General features: G+C 43.1%; 1 protein-coding gene across 1 annotated transcript in view; it reads right to left on the bottom strand.

The window, feature by feature from the left end:
* Nucleotides 1–16,891, bottom strand: part of ascc3 (activating signal cointegrator 1 complex subunit 3) — a 507,536-nt gene that overhangs the window by 86,662 nt on the left and 403,983 nt on the right. Inside the window, exon 35 of the mRNA XM_059645261.1 lies at nt 13,712–13,837. Coding sequence (XP_059501244.1) covers nt 13,712–13,837 — 126 coding nt within the window. The remainder of the gene's footprint in view (nt 1–13,711; nt 13,838–16,891) is intronic.

Genomic DNA, 16,891 nt, shown 5'->3' with positions numbered 1-16,891 from the left:
TCCAGCTTGAAGTTCCTGCAGCAAAGTAGGAAACTGACTCGTTCACACTCATGATTCCTGACACTGAACAAAAACCCGAAAGAACTGCGGATGCTGTAAATCGGAACAAAAACATAAGTTGCTGGAAAAGCTCAGCAGGTCTGGCAGCTTCTGTGAAATAAACAGAGTTAACATTTCGGGTACAGTGACTGTTCCTCAGTTCTGCAAGTTCAAGCAACTTCTGTCCTTATTCCTGACATTGAGTTCTAGATGTCAGCTAAGCGACCGTGGAAAACAAAATATGGAGTAGGATAGGCCATCATGGAAATATACATAGCTACAGAAAGTATGTTTCTTGACAGCAATTGAATACAAAATTAATCTGAATTACAGTAAGGCTATAGGACAGCCACAGATAAGGGGTAAAGCATGGAGAACCGTTATAAAAAAAATTAAGGCTTTTCATTGCTCAACAGAGCAGGTAATTATAAATATAATGGCCGAATATAGTTTCAGAGATAGTAGGAACTGCAGATGCTGGAGAATCTGAGATAACAAGGTGTAGAGCTGGATGAACACAGCAGGCCCAGCAGCATCAGAGGAGCAGGAAGGCTGACGTTTTGGGCCTGGATTAGGCCCAAAACATAAGCCTTCCTGCTCCTCTAAATGCTGCTGGGCCTGCTGTGTTCATCCAGCTCTACACCTTGTTATCTCTGGCCTAATATAGTGCTAAGTCAAAAAAGGCCAGAACTTGATTTTCAATCTCAGGTCGACCACTGATGGCCAGATAATTTCCACTTCCTGACCACATATAGAAAAGTTTTAATGATGAAAAGCAATTTTCAAAGGGGGTCAGGGTGAATTCTGCCCCAATTTGTGGCATCCAAAGCAGCCTAGCTCGGCTTGCTGGTTGTTGAAGACATTTCACGGGGGGAGCATGGGCAAGTCTCCAGACAGGGTGCCCAAGTTCCCCAATCTTGAAAGTTTGAGGGAACCAGGGAAAAAGCCTCAGACCATCCACCTTATCTATGTTTCTCAATTTGGTAGACCTCTATCAGATTGCCCCTTGGGCATCTTCTTTCCAGTGAAAAAAAAATCTGAGTTTATCCAACCTCTCCATACACATAAAATCCTCCAGGCCAAGCAGCATCCTGGTAAACCTTCTCTGCACCCTCTCCAAAGCATCCATGTCCTTCTGGTAGTGTGGCGACTAGAACTGCATGCCATATTCCAAACGCGGCTTAATTAAAGTTTTATACAGCTGTAAAATAATTCACCAAGTTTTATATCCAATGCCCTGGCTGATGAAGACAAGTGTGCTATATGACCATTTTATGCACCTATGTTGCCACTTTCAGGGATCTGTGGGCCTGTGTGCCCAGATCCCTCTGTATGTCAAAGCCCATAAGAGTTCTGTCATTTATTGTATAATTGACACCTGAATCTGATCTTCAAAATGCATCACCTCACATTCGTCCGGATTAAACTCCATCTGCCAATTTCTCTGTCCAAATCTATAATCTATCTATATCCCACTATATCCTTTGTTAATCCTCCTCACTATTCATAACTCTGCGAATTTTGGTGTCGTCCACAAACATATGAATCAGACCACATACATTTTTCTTCAAATCATTTATATACATTATAAAACGATAAAGGTCCCAAGCACTGATCCCTGCAGAATACTACCAGTTATTGATCTCTATTCTGAAGAGCATCCTTCCACCTTTACTCCCTGTCATCTATGACCAAGCCAGTTGTGTATCCATCTAGCCAGCACACCCTAGATCCCACGAAAGTCTACCTTTTGTGCTAGCCTGCCATGAGGTACCTTATCAAATGTGTTGTATAGCATAGTAGAGCAATTTATTGTCACTTGCATTTATGAAAAGATGTGCATAAGCCACCATAATACAGCACCATTTTAATTACAGAAATCATGAAAAGAAATAATTGAAGCAAAGTTAAGACAAAGTTCATCTTTTGTTTCCTCCACAGCTCCTGGGTTTCTGAAGTGGCTGTCGGAAGTGCCACTGAAGCTGCCTGAGGCCGCCAAACAAGACTTCCAGACCGGGGGACCCACCAAGCTGTCACTGCTGAAAACTACACCAAAAACGTTGCTGCTCCGCTGCCATAGCCAGGTGGAATAGTCCAGACCCAACAAATTGTTGACGCCAAAGCAGTCGTGACTTCAGTGGCTGCCCAATGCCGCCACTGTTACAGCACCACACCGCCGCCGTTACACCACCACACCGCCGCCAGGAGTGAACCAGGTCAACTGAATCACCAACAATGAAGCATTCGAGAAAGCCATGGCCAACATGGTCATGAGGAACTCACATCCAGATGAACCATGTTGCCAGCACTGCAGCAGGCCCTCACAGCTGCCTTCCTCCACTGCAGCTGCAGAAAACAATTTTAATACAAAAGAGAAATGAAGAAACAAAACAAAAAGAACAAAGAAGAATGCAGCTGGTCAGCTAAGCGGGAAGGTATGGACAAAGGATGCAGACAACGTCCACTGCTCTTTCCTCAATCAATCATTCTTGACACTTCCTCAAAAAACTCAATCATGTCTGTAAGATATGACCTTCTTCCCCACAACCCATGCTGTCTATCACTAACAAGTCTATTCGCTTCCAAACGTGAATAAATCCTGTCTCTCAGTATCTTCTCCAACAGGTTCCCCACCACTGACATCAGAATACTACTTGATCGTTCAAGGCAACAAAAGTGTATTTGCAAGATGACAAAGATATGTTTCATTTTGTCACACATTAATAGCTAGCTTTGTTTGTCGTGGCTATCTGCATCTGTGATTCAGTATGAGCATCAGGAGCCAGGGATCTCACAGGACAAAGGAATCATATCAGCTAGCTGAGAATTGGGTGAAGACCCGAGAGATTCACTTCCTGAGACCACAACCAGATTGGCTGCAATCTTATTAAAGGCGGGTCAGGTTTGAAGGGTTGAATGGTCTATTCCTGTTCCTATGTCCTATGGTCCTATATTGTAGGCACGGATCACCTGCACATTCATGAGGTGGAATCTGGGAATCTGACTGGCTGGTTTGTTATAGGAACGTAAGATCTAAGATCAGGAGTATGCAGTTCCGCCTATGCAGCCTCCTTCACCATTTTATATTGATGGCTGATCTCATCCTGGCCTCACTACCAATTTCCTGCCCATTCCCGAGAATCCTATTATGATTTAAAAATCTGTCTATCTTCTCCTTAAATTTATTCTGTATTCTGACATCCACTGTGGTCTGGAGCCAGTGAATTCTACAGATCTTTCAGAGAAGTAATTCCTCCTCATCTGTTTTAGAAACCTGTTGGATTATAACCTGGTGTTATCATACCTCAATTAGATCTCTTCTCATTCTGCTAAACATCAGTAAGTAAAAGACTAAGCTGCTCAATCTCTCCCCATAAGACAAACTGTTTATCTCTGGAATTGATCTAGCAAACAGTCTCTGAACCACCTCTCATACAAAATACATCTTTGCTCAAGGAAGGGTACAAAAACTGTTAGCAATACTCAAGATGCAGTCTCACTAATGCCTTGTACAGTTGCTACAACACTTCTCTACTTTGGTACTTCATTTCTTCAGCAATAAATGTCAAAATTCTATGTGCTCTCCTTCTTACATGCTTTGTCTGCAGACTAGTTTTCTGCAATTCGTGCATGAGATCACCCAGATCCCTCTGCAATGAAGGATTTTTGAAGTTTCTTTCCATTTGGATAATAAGTTTCCTTTTTATTCTTCCAGCCAAAATGGATAACCTCATTCTTACAGATACTATCTACCATAATTTGGCCCATTCATCTAACCTATCCATATCTATTTATAAATGTATTTCTTCATTACAACTTAGTTTCCACTTATTTTAGGGTCATCTGCAAATCTGGCTATAGTACTTTCTATCACCGCATCCAAGTCATCAATATAAATTGTAAAATTTTGAGGCCCAAAGGTAGAACCTTGTGGAAACATACCAGACAAAAATCAATTTATCTAAACTCTCTGCTTTCTGTTGATTAACCAAGTCTCTATCCAAGCTAATATATTACCCCTAAATCTGAGTGAATTTACCTTGTGTATTAATCCTTTGTATGGCACGGATGGATGCTTTTTAACATTGTAAATGTCCCATTATTACTTACTTAATAATGGATTCCACCAAATTCCCAGCAACAGGCACTAAGCTAACTGATCTACAGATTTCTACTTCCTACTTCCGTTCTTTGTTGAGGAGGGTTTTCAGTTCATTGATGGCTATGTGCATTCATTTGATGACTCCTGGACCCGAGAGAATAGATAGGCTACAGCAAAGCCAAATTCACTTTTGGGATCTACTGGCCGATCCGCCTCAAAATGGACATAGTTCTTCATCGGCTGGAATAGAGTAGCCTTGACCTGCCTGAGGTTGTGATGAGCTTTTAAGGTCACCGTTGCTGACTGGTCTGCAGTTTACTGTGCTTGGGACTACTTTTGAGATGCAGAGTTATGTGGTGCTACACCAGCAGCCAAGATCTTCGGACAGCAGGAGTAAAGAAGAACTGACTGGGTAGAATAAGGGAAATGTATGTGTTCACAAACTTGACTGCAGGGCAGTAGGGACCAAAGTTCAAAGAAAAATGTTTTTGCTGAAAGAGGAAATAGATGCAAGGGAATAAGAAAGTGAAGGAAATCTTATTGTCCACTAATTTTCTAATTAATTAGCATTTTACAGTTTTTACATTTTGCAAGTCTGTGGAATATCAATAGTCAGAACTGCCTTAATTAGTGGGGTCTGTTTGTACAACGGAGTGGGGGGGATCAATAATCAGGCAGTCTCGTTAGAATTAGCACATAATTTATCTTAAATCTGCTGCACATTGTTAAAGACAGGTTTAACACATCTGGGATAACAAGGTGTAGAACTGGATGAACACAGCACGCCAAGCAGCATCACAGGAGCAGGAAGGCTGACGTTTCGGGCCTAGACCCTTCATCAGAAAAACACATCTGCACCAGGTGTGTAAGTGTAAGTTTGGGCTTTTTAAATATAATATGAATCAATAGTCCATATGTTGTAAATATCATTTCATTTCGATCCTAAATTCATTTTAAAGCTCTTCAAGGCTTTTTATGATATAAGTGTACTAATTACCAGTGAAGATGTGCACCACGTCCAAAATACCTTGTCAAATACAATTTGCAAACTTATTATTCAGGTTATTTTCAAAAGCTACAATAATGGACTGACTCTATGGAGACAATAATGGAATATAAAAGACCAAAATTCTATCTGACTTCTGAATTACTTGCTGTAGCTGAATGATAGCTTGTAGTGTATGTACGAGAGCCAGATCCCTATGCGCTGCAGCATTCCATATGCTCTCTCTGTCTAAATAATATACTGCTTTTTTTATTCTTCTTGCCAAAGTGGATAACCTTCACATTTTCTAACACTGTAGATCAACGGACGATATTTTGCCTACTTAATTAACCTATCAACATCCCTTCACGCAGACTCTGTGTCCTCCTCACAACTTTGCTATTTACCTGCAATAAATTTGGTCCTTTCACCCAAATTATTAACATTGAAGGCAAATTGCTGAAGCTCCAGCATTGATCACTGTGACACTTCACTCATTGCAGAATGTTAACCTGAAAATGGCACATATACCTCAAAGCTTCTGCCCTTTGTTAGTTAATATATCACCCTCTATACCATAAGCTCATTGCTTAGGCAGACACCTTTTAAGTGCTACTTTATCCTATGGCCTTTTCAAATTCAATGTACCACATTTAAAGCTTCTTTTATCTATTCTGTTTGAAGCATTCTCAAATAATTTGTAAATTTTTCAAATACCATTTTTTTATATAAACTGTGTTGACTCTGTCTGATTGCACGTTGATTTTCCACATGCTTTGCTGCTAGCCTTTTAACAATAGGCTCCAGCATTTTCCCACTAACAGAGGGATTAGACAAATTAGCTAAGATTTCCAGCTTTCTGTCTGCATCCTTTCTTGAACAGAGGTATTATGTTTGGTTTCTCATTCCACAATTTAGAGAATTTTGGAAGATACATCCTTTACCTTTGCAGCCACTTCCTCTAAGACCCTAGGATGCAGGTATCTAGTCCACAAAGCTTTGTTGCATTAGTTTTCTTAGAACTTTATTGTTAGTGATCATGTTTGCTTTAAGTTTCTCCCTCCTTTTTGCTCATTGTTTTCAAATATTCATGAGTATGTTGTCCTCTATGCTATCCACACAGATACAAAATATGAGGCTTCACTGAGGAATACTACAACTTGACAAACATTCTGGTTTATGACTGTGCCAAATGGCACAGCAAACTGCAGTACAAGAGACTGGTATGTCTGGCTGAACAGGAATGAAGCAAAAAGACCAGGCAAGGAAATGCAAGGCAGGGTTGCCAGACTCAGAGTGAGTAAGCACTATGACTACAAGGCTACAGCCTGAAGATGCAGTCCAGTCCATGAACTAGGTGCATATCCCTGAGCACACAGTGTCCTTGTAGCAATATTACAAAGATAGTGCTCGTGTAGCCCAGAGTGCAGCACTGAAGTGCAGAAAAGTGGGCCTGAGCTGAGGGTTCTTGGAGGCTGGCAGATGTTGGATGCCAATATCCGTAACAGGGGAGGATGTGGCCAGGGTCCATGCAGCTACCCTGAGATACTGGTACCCTGTGTCTGACATGGAGGGTCTTAGGACAAGGCAGCAAACTGATGTAGGCCTGCTCCTCAATGTTGAGACTTCTGACAAGAACTTTGCTTGGAGTGTTTGGTAAGATTGGAAGCTGAATATTAATAAGGTGAGTTGTGCTAGTAACGAAGTGTTTAGCAAGCAATAATCCACCTCAACTGGCAACTTGATGCTGTATAATGAAAAACTTGCCTTGCTAGCCAGCAGATGCAAAAAGGATTCAGCAAGTTGGTCCGGATGTTGAGAAACAGCTCAGCAGGATTCTCATACAATTCTGCTACAAATCTCACCACAGGTCACGCTGTTCACAATCCTATAGGATTCTGCCCAGAGCACTGATGCCAAGAGGCAGAGAGGTACAGCTGGCTAAAGTTAGTGTGCCTAAGCAAAGTGATGCTATTATTTCAGATGATGCTGCTGAGTGTTAACATCTATATAATAAAAGGCAAGAGCCAAAGTCAGATTTTTGGAGATTGTCCAACTACCACAGGAGGAAAGAACAAAACTGATAAGTGAAGTGAAACCTAGCTGAACAGTCATTATAGCAATTGGAGTAGACTTCGAGCTACGCTTTCTCAGGAGTTGAAAACTGTTAAAGTTTAAGAGAAAGGATAATTTACTTCTGCTCTAATCAAGTAGGATGTGATTTTGAGACATTGGTAAGAGCCTGATTTGATATTTGAAGGGAACAGAAGTCAAATCGGAGTGATTTGTGACAGAAAGTGACACTCAAGCATTTTGGAGAAGTAGTAGGTCTGAGTTTGTAAAGATAGAGGGTCAAAGATTAGTTTTATGAGGTAAGTGAAGATGAGGATGACAGAACTGAAGGATAAGGGGCTAAGAAGGAAAACTGAGTGGTCAGTGGTTTTACCTGCAATATGGTTTAGAGCAGAGGAACGGAGTGACATGGCCAAGACATGTCTCAAAATGGTACGGCGGAAGATAGAACAAAAAAGGGAGATGCAAATTGATAAATTGCTAACGTACGGATAATGAGAGTGATGTACTAAATATACCATGTCATGAACCTCATTTCTTAAATTTTAATATTAAACAAAATGTTAATGCTAAAAGCACCAAAACAAAAAAAATCCCAACAGAAATTCAAATAGAATTATCTTAAGTGTAAACCCATGAATTATAACACGCAGAATGATAGCAAATGAAACACATCAATGTTTTCTGATAACCAAGCAAAGGATATCAACAAATATAAATTCATGCCATTGGTGTATTTGCAAATCAAGGCAAGTGTTCTTGTGCAAAATCTAAGTTTTGATCAGGATAAGCTGATCGACTGGAGACCAGTTCATAAATGAATTTAAGGAGGGTAATTAGAAAACACTTCTAGCAAATGAAGTTTCCAACTCTCTTCCCCAAAGTGATGTTAGATTATAGGTTCATTTTAAACCTGAGATTTTTTTCACCTAAAGCTTTTAGGAAACATTGGGTAAAAGCAGCTAATATTCAGTAATTCTCCTTTTCTTATGTTCAAGGATTGTCTTGATTTCACTGAAATTGTTTTTAAAATTATGCAAAGGTTTTGTTTACGGGGAAAACTTAGCTGTTGGAATTTCCTTTAAAATAATGAGGAGAATTGTGCTTATAGCAGCTAACATTTTCCTAGTATCTCCCATCTGGAATTCATTAATTATGTAACTGCAAATCATACGTAGAAGTATATTACGCCTTTCCCCCGCTCAAAATACCTGGTATTCTGGTTAGCTTGTATATTTGGGTGGCTGGATCTCTCACAGTTGAGATCACCTGTAATCAGAATGACAGATGAAGCAAAAACCTAAGATTTTACACCAGTGATGAGCAAGACTGCTTTTCCTGTGGGTGTTAGCGCCTGGTGTTGCTTTGTGCCTTATGAAAGCATCCGCCTAAACCAGCAACAACTGGGAATCATTGAAGAGTAATTAGAAAGCACAAGTGACATAGAGCCAAAGACGACGACATTGTGGCATACAGGCTTTGGCTTTTCTTGCACTGGATGACACATTAAACGGCAATATTGCAAACTTCACTGATTGCTGCCAAACACAGTGCCTACAACCAGTAAAACACCCTTTCAGCACATTTCACTTCCACAGTGCCAGTGCTAATCAGGAACTGATAATCACTTTGAATGACCTAATCTGCACATCTTTGTACTGTGGGATGAAACCAGGGCATCCGAAAGAAACCCACCCAGACACAGGGAGAATGTGCAAACTCCACACAGACAGTCGCCTGAGGCTGGTATTGAACCACAGTCCCTGACGCTGTGAGGCAGCAGGGCTAACCACTGAGCCACTGTGCCACCTCCTTTTTGATATTTTGTGCTAGTTTTCTTTCATAGTTTATCTTAGCTCTTTTTATTATATTTTTTAGTATTTTTTGTTTATGTTTGGAAGTTTCCCAATCTTCCATCCTGCCACTGGCCTTCACAATATGGTATGCCTTAGTTTTTGACTTTATATCATTCTTGACCTATTTATTTAGCCACGGATGGATTTTTAGCCTCATTATCATCTTTCTTCCTCAGTAGCATATATTTTAATTTCAAGGAATTGAGTTGCTTCTTAAACAACTGCCACTACTCTTCCACTGACTTAGCTTTTAGCCTTCCTGTCCAATCTACTTGGGCCAAATCTGTCCTCATGCCGATGTAACTCCCTTTGTTTAATTCCAGAACACTACTGTGGGACTCTACTTTCTTACCCTCAAACTGAATTTTGAATTTTATGACATTATGGTCACTACTCCCTAAAGGATCCTTAACCAAGATGTCATCAATCAATCTCTCTTTATTATACAATACCAAATCCGGAGTAGCCCGTTCCTTGTTTGGGTCCACAACATTTTGTTCCAAGAAAAAATCTTTAAGACATGCAATTGACTCTTCTTCCAGGCTACCCTCGCCAATTTGATTAATCCAATCTACATGCATGTTAAACTCACCCATGATTATTGCTGCACCTTTGTTGCAAGCCTCCAATAGTTCCTGGTTTATACTGTGCCCCACTGTGGAGCTACTACTACCACCAAGTGCTTCTTCTCTTTGGTAGTTTCTATTTTTATACAGACTGATTCCATACCTTGATCTCCTGTGCTTATGTCATTTCTCATTATAGCACTGATCCCTTTCTTTACCAGCAAAGTTACACCACCTCCTTTCCCTTTCAGTCTATCTTTCCGAAATGCCGAGTACCCCGGGATATTCAATTCCCAGACCTGGTCTCCCTGTATCCATGTCTCAGTAATCACTACCAAATCGTACCCTTTTGTTTCTGTTTGTGCCATTAACTGATTAATTTTGTTTCAAATGCTTTGTGCATTTACTCAATGCTTTTAAATTTGTTCCACTGGTTTAGAAGGATATGGACCAAATGCTGGCAAATGGGACTAAGTCAGATTGGAATATCTGATTAGTGTGAATGAATTGGGCTGAAGTATTTGTTTCTATGCTCTATGACTATGTGGCATACTAACCACAGCTAAAAAGCCAAGCAGATGTTGACTGATATTATTGACAAAATTTACATCGCAGCGAGCAACCTGTCAGCCACTTCTGTATATATTTACACATTGCTGACTGGGAGATCTGGCGTAAATGTATGCTGCATCTTGGAGAAAGTTGGAGGCAAAAATGTTGATGGCAATGGTGTCCATGACAACTACTGACGAAGTATGGCCATCAGATCCAGTAGGTATCAGGTTGTTACTTGCAGTGGACTGGTTTCATCTGACGAACATTGGTGAACCTCCTGAGACAGTAATGTTCAGACATGACTCTCTGCCTATACATGTACCACTGACCTGAATTAACTCCATTTCTCCATCATTCCATAGATTCTGCCTGACCTGCTGAGTTCTTCTAGCATCTTGTGGTTCCACATCACCTGTATCCTCTTTTACTGGAGGTGTCAGTCTAGTTGCACTTCCCTATATATTATCTGCAGGCACTATTGCTTATTCTGTAACTGCTCTCTAGTTCGAGATGTCTGCACTAACTTCTCAAAATTTACTCTGTCAAGTGTGGCACTTTATTAAATGCCTCCTGAAAATTGAAATATGATAGATGTATTTGGCCACTCTGGAACCATCCCTCTGCAATATCTATCAAGTAACATTCATCTATTTCTATTTGTAAGACCAGTTTTATCTTATTATAAATGCTGAATGCATTAAAAAAGCATGAAAACTTGGAACTTTTTTACCATTATTACTTTGATTCTAATTTCTACTGTACTTTATTGCACATATTTAGTGGGTAACTATGTGGACCACAACAACTGGCTCTTTCCCCTCCCTCAAAAAATTCCTTGTCAGCACACAAGAAACGTCCTGAATATTGGCACCTCCTGATTTAAACTGATTTGTCAATCGAAAGACATGGGAGAAATATCCACCAATCTCCCAGCTGTTTTCCTGTGCTGTCCCATACTGCCTCTTACAGCAAGAAATAAGTTGAAGAAGATCTCAGACAACAAAATGTGAGGCTGGATGAACACAGCAGGCCAAGCAGCATCTCAGGAGCACAAAAGCTGACGTTTCGGGCCTAGACCCTTCATCAGAGAGGGGGATGGGGTGAGGGAACTGGAATAAATAGGGGGAGAGGGGGAGGCGGACCGAAGATGGAGAGAAAAGAAGATAGGTGGAGAGAGTATAGGTGGGGAGGGGATAGGTCAGTTCAGGGAAGACGGACAGGTCAAGGAGGTGGGATGAGGTTAGTAGGTAGAGGGGGGTGCGGCTTGGGGTGGGAGGAAGGGATGGGTGAGAGGAAGAACAGGTTAGGGAGGCGGAGACAGGTTGGACTGGTTTTGGGATACAGTGGGTGGAGGGGAAGAGCTGGGCTGGTTGTGTGGTGCAGTGGGGGGAGGGGACGAACTGGGCTGGTTTAGGGATGCAGTTGGGGAAGGGGAGATTTTGAAACTGGTGAAGTCCACATTGATACCATTAGGCTGCAGGGTTCCCAGGCGGAATATGAGTTGCTGTTCCTGCAACCTTTGGGTGGCATCATTGTGGCACTGCAGGAGGCCCATGATGGACACGTCATCTAAAGAATGGGAGGGGGAGTGGAAATGGTTTGCGACTGGGAGGTGCAATAGTTTGTTGCGAACTGAGCGGAGGTGTTCTGCAAAGCGGTCTCCAAGCCTCCGCTTGGTTTCCCCAATGTAGAGGAAGCCACACCGGGTACACTGGATGCAGTATACCACATTGGCAGATGTGCAGGTGAACCTCTGCTTAATGTGGAATGTCATCATGGGGCCTGGGATAGGGGTGAGGGGGGAGGTGTGGGGTCAAGTGTAGCATTTCCTGCGGTTGCAGGGGAAGGTGCCGGGTGTGGTGGGGCTCCACAGTGATCGAGAACGCCCTCGACCGCGTCTCCCGTATTTCCCGCAACACGCCCCTCACACCCCGCCCCCGCCACAACCGCCCTAAGAGGATCCCCCTCATTCTCACACACCACCCCACCAACCTCCGGATACAATGCATCATCCTCCGACACTTCCGCCATCTACAATCCGACGCCACCACCCAAGACATTTTTCCATCCCCACCCCTGTCGGCTTTCCGGAGAGACCACTCTCACCGTGACTCCCTTGTTCGCTCCACTGCCCTCCAACCCCACCACACCCAGCACCTTCCGCTGCAACCGCAGGAAATGCTACACTTGCCCCCACACCTCCCCCCTCACCCCTATCCCAGGCCCCAAGATGACATTCCACATTAAGCAGAGGTTCACCTGCACATCTGCCAATGTGGTATACTGCATCCACTGTACCCGGTGTGGCTTCCTCTACATTGGGGAAACCAAGCGGAGGCTTGGAGACCGCTTTGCAGAACACCTCCGCTCAGTTCGCAACAAACTACTGCACCTCCCAGTCGCAAACCATTTCCACTCCCCCTCCCATTCTTTAGATGACATGTCCATCATGGGCCTCCTGCAGTGCCACAATGATGCCACCCGAAGGTTGCAGGAACAGCAACTCATATTCCGCCTGGGAACCCTGCAGCCTAACGGTATCAATGTGGACTTCACCAGTTTCAAAATCTCCCCTTCCCCAACTGCATCCCTAAACCAGCCCAGTTCGTCCCCTCCCCCCACTGCACCACACAATCAGCCCAGCTCTTCCCCTCCACCCACTGCATCCCAAAACCAGTCCAACCTGTCTCCGCCTCCCTAACCTGTTCTTCCTCTCACCCATCCCTTCCTCCCACCCCAAGCCGCACCCCCATCTACCTACTAACCTCATCCCACCTCCTTGACCTGTCCGTCTTCCCTGGACTGACCTATCCCCTCCCTACCTCCCCACCTATCTTCTTTTCTCTCCATCTTTGGTCCGCCTCCCCCTCTCCCCCTATTTATTCCAGTTCCCTCACCCCATCCCCCTCTCTGATGAAGGGTCTAGGCCCGAAACGTCAGCTTTTGTGCTCCTGAGATGCTGCTTGGCCTGCTGTGTTCATCCAGCCTCACATTTTGTTGTCTTGGATTCTCCAGGATCTGCAGTTCCCAATATCTTTGAAGAAGATCTCTGCCATTTTTAAGCTACCATTGTCACTGCCCTTCTCACATAGGTTCGATCTCCTCTTTATTATGTATGTGGCCTAGTATTCCACATTGTTTGCGAAGCTGCTGACTCTGCTCCTTCTCCTGCTTTTTAATGAAGGTGCTGTTCCTTCTCTCAGATGCTCTTTCTGAAGATGCTGTTTTCTCGTGCCGATTCAGAAGTACAAGCACTTCCTGTCTCCTCTTCAGTTGGCTTCACAATAATGCTGATCCACTGTGCGCTCCTCTCATTTCTGCTTCACAACAATGCTGACTCACTGCACATTCCTCAAAGGAAATCACATCAGAGCGGTGTTCAAGAGTTAAATTTAAAATTCATCAATTTGGTAAAAATGTTGTGGAAAATGACGCGGGTGCTTAGTTCAAATTTTAAAACCATACAACTGAGACATATGAATTAGAATTTGCCAGAACCAAACTAAATCTGAAGCAGTAAAGCATCATTACTGACCTGGGATTCATGATAAGACGCCGAAAAAAGTAGGTCCAGGTAATGTAATCCATGGCATCCTGCTTGGATGAAATAGTTCCAGCAGAAATTTCAGCATTCATGTGATCAGAAAGTACTTCCAATAAACTGCAATGTACAGAATGCATATTAGTAATGCATCAGCTTTGAATGCCAGACTTTATGAAATTGCTGTATTTTACATGCTTTTACGTCTCTTTTAAGGTAAAACAGAATGCCTCGGAGTTGATGGTGATGGTCGTGGTGAGGACAAAGAGGTGGGATCATCTGAAGTTTGTATTGGATGTTACTTTATTGCATTGTCATGGGTCAATTGCACAGGTCAAAACTTATTTAAAGTCATGTGTTAGCTTTAACACCTGGACATAATGGAAAAAGCAATAAGCTTCACTGTAGTAGACTCAGGTTCTGAGAATCAGAGACACTAAAACTTTAACATTGGGTGTATTGAGATGGGGAAGGTGGAGTAGAATCACAGTAGGTGATGATGAAAAGGACAGCTTAACCATCTAAAAGTAGTATTGTTGGATGGAACTCATGTTCAGATAAATAAAGATTTTGAAAAAGTTAGAGACAAGGCAGCCCCTTTGGAAGATCAAGACTGGTAAAGTATAGAGAAGGGATCCTGTTAATATCAAGAGGAGCTGGGCTTTAAATTGAAGACTACATGTCTGTGGAGAATGTGAAAAAATGTATAAATGTGCAGTGTTAAGAAGTTAGGGGTAGGTGGATTACCTTTCCTGCAGTTTTGTGTATTAGTTGTAAATTAAGTAATGTTTAATTAATGTTCATCTTTGCTTGTTATAGTAAAAGCCTTAAAAAATGAAATTTCACATATCGTAATCCTTGTAGGTATTGTATTTACAACTGTCTGTTCAAATATTATTGATAAAAACAAGTGGCCTTGATTTTTTTTCCTAAACTAGTAACTGGTTGCAACAATTATATCCATTCAAAAATAACCATTCTCTGAGAACTATACTGTCAGTTATCCCATTACCTTTTAACACTTCTTTCACTGTACATGAGTAGAGTGGTGTACTCCAACTTATCTAGCCATTTTGGGCTGCATTCTCCTTCAGAGTTGCATTTACCATTAGACAGGACAGTCTGTTTATTACGTGTGTTTTTCTATAAACTCTGAAAATGTGCTTACAGATTTGTGAATTGTGGAATCTGAAATGAGGTGGCACGGTGGCTCAGTGGTTAGCACTGCAGCGTCACAGCGCCAGGAACCCAGGTTCGATTCCTGTCTGTGTGGAGTTTGCACATTCTCCCCGTGTCTGCGAGGGTTTCCTCCGGGTGCTCCGGTTTCCTCCCACAGTCCAAAGATGTGCAGGTTAGGTGGATTGCCCATGCTAAATTGCCCATAGTGTTCAGGGGTGTGTGGGTTATAGGTGGGTGGGTCTGGGTGGGATGCTTCAAGGGGCGGTGTGGACTTGTTGGGCCGAAGGGCCTGTTTCCACACTGTAGGGAATCTAATCTAATCTAAAAATGGTAACTAAACTGACTCAATTCCAAGACTGATTATTAACATTGCATTTTAAATTAAGTATCAGAGATAATGGGAACTGCAGATGCTGGAGAATTCCAAGATAATAAAATGTGAGGCTGGATGAACACAGCAAGCCAAGCAGCATCTCAGGAGCACAAAAGCTGACGTTTCGGGCCTAGACCCTTCATCAGAGAGGGGGATGGGGAGAGGGAACTGGAATAAATAGGGAGAGAGGGGGAGGCGGACTGAAGATGGAGAGTAAAGAAGATAGGTGGAGAGAGTATAGGTGGGGAGGTAGGGAGGGGATAGGTCAGTCCAGGGAAGACGGACAGGTCAAGGAGGTGGGATGAGGTTGGTAGGTAGATGGGGGTGCGGCTTGGAGTGGGAGGAAGGGATGGGTGAGAGGAAGAACCGGTTAGGGAGGCAGAGGCAGGTTGGACTGGTTTTGGGATGCAGTGGGTGGGGGGGGAAGAGCTGGGCTGGTTGTGTGGTGCAGTGGGGGGAGGGGACGAACTGGGCTGGTTTAGGGAAGCAGTAGGGGAAGGGGAGATTTTGAAACTGGTGAAGTCCACATTGATACCATATGACTGCAGGGTTCCCAGACGGAATATGAGTTGCTGTTCCTGCAACCTTCGGGTGGCATCATTGTGGCAGTGCAGGAGGCCCATGATGGACATGTCATCTAGAGAATGGGAGGGGGAGTGGAAATGGTTTGCGACTGGGAGGTCTTCACCAGTTTCAAAATCTCCCCTTCCCCTACTGCATCCCTAAACCAGCCCAGTTCGTCCCCTCCCCCCACTGCACCACACAACCAGCCCAGCTCTTCCCCCCCACCCACTGTATCCCAAAACCAGTCCAACCTGTCTCTGCCTCCCTAACCGGTTCTTCCTCTCACCCATCCCTTCCTCCCACCCCAAGCCGCACCCCCATCTACCTACCAACCTCATCCCACCTCCTTGACCTGTCAGTCTTCCCTGGACTGACCTATCCCCTCCCTACCTCCCCACCTATACTCTCTCCACCTATCTTCTTTACTCTCCATCTTCGGTCCGCCTCCCCCTCTCTCCCTATTTATTCCAGTTCCCTCTCCCCATCCCCCTCTCTGATGAAGGGTCTAGGCCCGAAACGTCAGCTTTTGTGCTCCTGAGATGCTGCTTGGCCTGCTGTGTTCATCCAGCCTCACATTTTAAATTAAGTTTTGCCTTATGTACAGTGAGTGGTTAGAGAACTATCCATGGCTCTATTACAACCAGTAAGATTTTTGTATTTTTCCTACATAAATGCAACTCTGGTGACTACTTAGACTAGTTAACTTAATTTAGAAGTGCTAGGAAAAAGGTAGTAGGCGCACTCTATCATTTTACCTTGGGATTTGGTTTAAAAAAAATGCTGGCCGAAATTTCCTTAGCGAGTGGTGGCTGGTCTTAGTGAACTGAATTTTGCCTAATTTTGTTGCTAAAACTGAAGCACTTGTGAATTGTTAAATATACCTCAGAGGGGACAGAGGCAGTAGTTAGTGCAGGCAACAACATGCAAGTATGCTCTGGATTTGAAACATATTTCTCAGGTCTTGGAGGAGCTTTCATATATGTTTTCATTTAACTGTTCACACAGACTTTGGGATGGACACTGGAAAATGCCATGTTTCGCAGAACTGCAAGGTGTAA

This window comes from Stegostoma tigrinum, chromosome 4 (assembly GCF_030684315.1).
Source record: "Stegostoma tigrinum isolate sSteTig4 chromosome 4, sSteTig4.hap1, whole genome shotgun sequence".
In the NCBI taxonomy this organism is placed as follows: Eukaryota; Metazoa; Chordata; class Chondrichthyes; order Orectolobiformes; family Stegostomatidae; genus Stegostoma; species Stegostoma tigrinum.
The sequence above is the reverse complement of the archived record's forward strand: the minus strand, read 5'-3'. Positions and strand labels throughout refer to the sequence as shown.